The sequence below is a fragment of the Arachis hypogaea genome, chromosome 16 (genome assembly GCF_003086295.3).
Source record: "Arachis hypogaea cultivar Tifrunner chromosome 16, arahy.Tifrunner.gnm2.J5K5, whole genome shotgun sequence".
NCBI lineage: Eukaryota > Viridiplantae > Streptophyta > Magnoliopsida > Fabales > Fabaceae > Arachis > Arachis hypogaea.
In genome coordinates this window covers 20644247-20649154 of record NC_092051.1, presented here as the reverse complement: position 1 = coordinate 20649154, position 4908 = coordinate 20644247, and the positions used below count along the sequence as shown (strand labels likewise).

The 4908-nt window shown below is 28.9% G+C and overlaps 1 protein-coding gene across 9 annotated transcripts; it reads left to right on the top strand.

Moving 5' to 3' along the window:
* The first annotated feature begins 257 nt into the window (after positions 1-257).
* On the top strand, positions 258-4006 carry LOC112754237 (uncharacterized). 9 transcript variants are annotated; one of them, XM_072219313.1, is made up of 7 exons: positions 258-355; positions 839-937; positions 1409-1546; positions 1722-1838; positions 2575-2702; positions 2863-2908; positions 3747-4006. In XM_072219313.1, exons 2-6 carry the CDS (start codon positions 901-903, stop codon positions 2905-2907), a joined length of 465 nt encoding a protein of 154 aa, XP_072075414.1. In that variant the 5' UTR covers positions 258-355; positions 839-900; the 3' UTR covers position 2908; positions 3747-4006. The 9 variants fall into 9 exon arrangements, 7 of the variants coding, with proteins under 7 accessions (XP_072075414.1, XP_072075413.1, XP_029149418.1 ...); XM_072219312.1 differs by having other exon boundaries at positions 2527-2702; XR_011873514.1 differs by having other exon boundaries at positions 839-1588.
* The last annotated feature ends 902 nt before the right edge of the window (positions 4007-4908 follow it).

Here is a 4908-nt window from a genome sequence, read left to right as displayed (position 1 = left end):
TTTGGGCGATTTTTATTAAAAAAAATCTTTTTAATTAATAATTTTAATATGTATATTTAAAGTACATGTCAAAATTTTTTTTAACCATTGTCACTTGCGAAGCTGACAAGTGCTTAATCTAATACTAAACTATTAATAGAGGGTTGTCAGATAGTGGAAATCTAACGTGTCATGTTAGAGAGAGCTTGAGAGTTGGACATTTTATGGTATTCTCTAAATAGTTAGTTCATGTGTGGTCTCTCATTCAATCATTTATTTTTTTTTCAAGTAAACTTTGCTTCTTAAAACAACTTCTTCCTTTAATTAATTCTCCTTCATCTTCTACTTCAATATTTATTTCCTCTTCACCTTACAGGTATCAAAAACCTAAAATTTTAAATTTGAATGGCAAAAGAAGAGTATAATTATAACCCAGCATTCATTGTTCAGTTTGTATGGTTGTTTCAATGTCTTTAATATTTTCTAACAACTCCTCCTCTTATTCTTTTTCACTCCCAATAGTGTTATTCACTCTTTCATTTCAATTAATTTTCTCCTTCTTTTTTTTACCTGTTTTTCTAATTTTTTTAGTGAATTTTAAATTTTGAATTTTGGAGAAGTGGTAGTTGAGTTTGTAGCAATTTCTGACCTAAAAGCTTTTATTTTCCAGCTCTTCTGTTTTTTCTCTGATTCCTAGCGCAATGTTCAGAAAATTCACGGCCAAGTCTAAAAACAAGCTTTGATTACTTTCGATTCCATAAATTTTCAATTTTAAGGTTTTTCGTTTGAGGTTTTTCAATTTTTTGTTCCATATTCTAAAATTTTGTGATTTTAATTTGATTTTATTTTTTCGCTTCAGTTGCATTTCGACTGCGATGTGAGGAATCCAACATGGGCATCGGTTATGTATAGGGTCTTCATATGCATCGTTTGCTCCGCTATTCGTCGCATCTTCGAAGTACATATTAGCTTTCTCAGAAAAGTTTCTTTGCTGATTGTTTAAATTGTGATGATTTCATGATAAGTTTTTTCGTGGATGTTGGCATTAGAAATCTGGTAAGACAAGTTAACAACTTGCTCTTCTTTCTTGACACACTGGTAAGTAAGTGAATGCATTTCAATTGTCTTGAAGAGGACGGCATGAGGGTTGAGTTCTTTAAGGTGTTATATATGTAATGTTTGTTCATCTGAGCTTTAATGACTCTGACAATTTATGGCATTGTAAATTTTGTCTTTTGGCTTTAATGACTCTGACAATTCTTTCTTTTAATTTTTCTTTCAATACTAACTATTTCTTATTCATTCTCACCTACATTTATTTTCCACCTCTTCAGACAAGTCAAAAGAATATGAAATTTCAAATTTCAATTTTGAATTGAAAAAACAAGTATATTTATAATCTCCTGTTTTCATTGTTTACTGTATTCAGTCGTTCTTCTGGCGCGTGCTACAGCTGTGGTGGGGATAAGCCATATGGCCAGGGATTGCAACCAAGGAGGACGCAGATGTGGAGGCATGCACGGCAACGGTGGTGGCAGCGGATCCGCTACAACTATGGGGATTCTGGGTACTTTACAAGGGACTTCTAAACAAGCTCTTTGAAAACAAAGTTTGATCACTTCTGATGTCCAGATTTTCAATTTTGAGATTTTTGGTTTGATGTTTTTCAAGTTTTTTTTTCTGATCTACTATATTTTTACTTTTTGTGATTTTTAAATTCGTTTTTTATTTTTTCGCTTTAGATGTGTTTCGATTGCAATGTGAAGAATCCAACATGAGCGTCCATTACGTATGGCTTCTTCATATGCATCGATTGCTCCGCTGTTCTTCGCAGTCTAAGAGTGCATATCAGCTTCTGGGTACATTCCTCTCTCTTAAATTCACGATTTTCTTTCTATTTTTGTAACTGGTTTACTTCAAATCTGGACTTTTTTGTTTTTCTTTTTGCCTGATGTTATATGAATTCATGTTCATAATACTGAGAAAACTCGAGTTTTTAGCTTCTCAAATTTGTTGTTAAAGTGTTTTTCGGAAGGAAAATGGATGGGTGGATGAGAGTGTCATTCTAAAGCATAACAACGAATAACATTTTTCTGGCTTTATCACTCTACAGGCTTTCTTCCTCATGAACACCTTTTTAATTTATTTTATTTTTAAATAACTTTGGCTAAAATTGATCAGAGCAGTGAACTATTTGTGTTTGAACATTAGCTCCTGAGGCATTGATATGAACAAAAAGCTTTCAGCTTATTTTGTCTTGGTTGGGTATTTTTTTTTACCGTTGATGTGCGCATGTGCCTTTAAAGTATATGCATACTTCTAGAATTTTCATGTTTAAATCTTAGTAGAAATTGTTGTCATAAAAGATGCATTTGTTTGTGATTTTGGGGTTGCAGAAAGTACCTTTCTTTTTTTTCACAATTTTAATATTGTTTAATATGTGATTGTGGTATAGATGTTGTGGATGCATGCAACTTTGGATGTGAACATTTAAAAATGTTACTGTATCTTAAATACTATGCAATGTGCATTCTCTGACTGAACCAGTGAAATTCAAATTCCATATGGACTTTTCTCTTATATGTACAAATGGAGATGGATTTGCAATTAGCAAAGCAGCAGATAAAATTGAAGGCATTCATGGTAAGTTGCTAAATGAAGCTGAGGTGGCAGCAGCTATTGAAGAGAAAGAAACTCATGCTTTTGAAATTAATCCTTTTCAGGTAACTTAGTTGTGAGTTTTTGTTCTTTTACTGTTATACCAATTCTTTTTTTTTTTTAGTTTTCTATCATTATTATTATGATTTGTTGATACTGTAAAATAATTTTCACTATATGTAACAATTATTTGAATCATTTGTGCACTTTCAATTGTGGTTGAAGCTTGAGTTTACATCAATTAGTGAGAAAGACATCTTTGATGAATAAGGTATTCTTTGGCATTTGATTGTCTTCAAAATTATTTATCATTATTGATTCTTATTGTATTTTTTTGTGATTTGTTTTTGTATAGTTTAACGGTATACCAAGGAGCTTCATATTCTTATATTTTCCTAATAAATATAATTTAGAAATATAAATAATAAGTTTAGCAATTAGTACAAAAAAAACTATTGGGGCAGATTTTTTATCAAAGGAAGTACAATGAGAACATAGGATTTTTACCTTACAAGTTTGTGATTGGTAATTAGTTGTACTCTTATTTCTTTTTCCTTTCTTGGTGCTTCTGTGTGTGTTTGAGCATATCTATATGCATCAGCTGAATAATTAGGAAATGTTATGAATTTTGGAGATTTAGTTAACCATTGATAGAAAAATGTTGTGTTGAATTATCATATGACCATTTGTATTTAGGTCCTCTTTGTTAGACTTTGTGTATTGTGCATCCAGTTTTCTAAAAAAAATAACCATTTATGTTTCTAAAATGATTTAGGACTAAAAAGTTCTTGAAAGACTTGTTCATGTGATTGATAAATTTGATATCATTCCGTCTTTGAGCAATTAAGTGGGCAAGAAGATTCTATATGTCTACGTGTTCTTTTTTATTTATTTTTAAAAGAGTTGTGTGCTAATTTTGATTTGTCTGTATATTGTATTTTCATTTTTTTTATTTAAAGGATATAATTTTGGCTTTAAAGATTTTTTATTATCATATTATTAAATTGATTTATAACAATCTATAAAAATCAAAATTGTGCACCATCTGTTTTTTTGGATAACAGGTTTGGTTTCTTAACACAACTTATTGTTATTTTATTTTTTTGTAGTTTTGGTTTAGTAGCACTTGCCTTTTTTCAGACTTCGATGGAGGGAAGAAGTAATCTTCAGTACTTTTGAACGATTTGCTATACAAGTGATACAATTGGTACCCCAAAAGAGTGATTTGAGAGGTTTCTCAACTTCAATCCATTAAGAAATAGTCTATATATACAAATTAAAATTTGTTGTATCATTCGTTTTCACTGTAAATCTAATGAGAGACCAATATTATTTCTAAAGTTTATAGAATATATAAGTGCATTGTTGACATATTAAGTAATTATTGACACGAGTATTGATAGTTTAGTTTGAATCTAATCACTAATAAAATGGAAGATCATGCCTTTGTGTTTATTTTTAGTATGATCAGTGATATTTTGCAGTTTTTCTTGCGAAATTAAAATAAATAGAACAAGTTATATACATATTTTAGTACTGTAATAATTATGGTTGCAATCTTTAACAAATTATTTAAAACTTTAATAGAAATACAATATGATTTTTAATATTTTATAATTTATCTTTTTAGTATATAAAAAGTTAATGCATGTTTAACATTTAATTCTTTTAACTATTATAAAGGTAATTAAATTTATAATTCAATATGCATTATGTGTTTTATAATGCATATTATCAATATTACATTGAAGCAATATTTTTTTATTAGAGGCTAATATTAGAGTATAATTAATAAATCATGATTTTGATGAAATCTTAAATATTTCTATATAATTATCAGAGTACCAACGTTCTCCTATATTTTTTTATTATGTATTTCTAAATAAAATAACCCTTCATTTATTTCATGTTTAATTTCATTTGCTTTCTTATCAACTTTTGTTTCTCTTTTTTTTATGCTTTTTAGATTCTTTTGTTCCCTAATGCATTTATGGCCTTTGTGTATAAGGAGATTTTTCATAATCTATGACTCGGAGCATTAATTTTTTTATGTGTAGAAAAATCTCTATTTGTATCATTGAGGATGATTGATTAGTAAATTGTGGATAACATTTTTAAGTTGAAGTCTTGATATTTTTTATTAGGTGGTTCAATGTTTAATAGGAGGTTATTAGGTAACTCTATCCAATGTTAAACCTATTTTTTTGTTGATTGTTCAGCAAATATATGAAATTGTGTTTTTGTTATGTAACATGACATGAAGAAACTTTT

What these genes read in the sequence shown, in the direction of transcription:
- LOC112754237 (XM_029293584.2), top strand. Translation starts at nt 901, where the DNA reads ATGCATCGTTTGCTCCGCTATTCGTCGCATCTTCGAA. An exon ending in CTATTCGTCGCATCTTCGAA is followed by an intron (nt 938 to 1,408) that starts GTACATATTAGC and finishes TACTGTATTCAG; the next exon opens with TCGTTCTTCTGGCGCGTGCT. An exon ending in GAGTGCATATCAGCTTCTGG is followed by an intron (nt 1,839 to 2,526) that starts GTACATTCCTCT and finishes TGACTGAACCAG; the next exon opens with TGAAATTCAAATTCCATATG.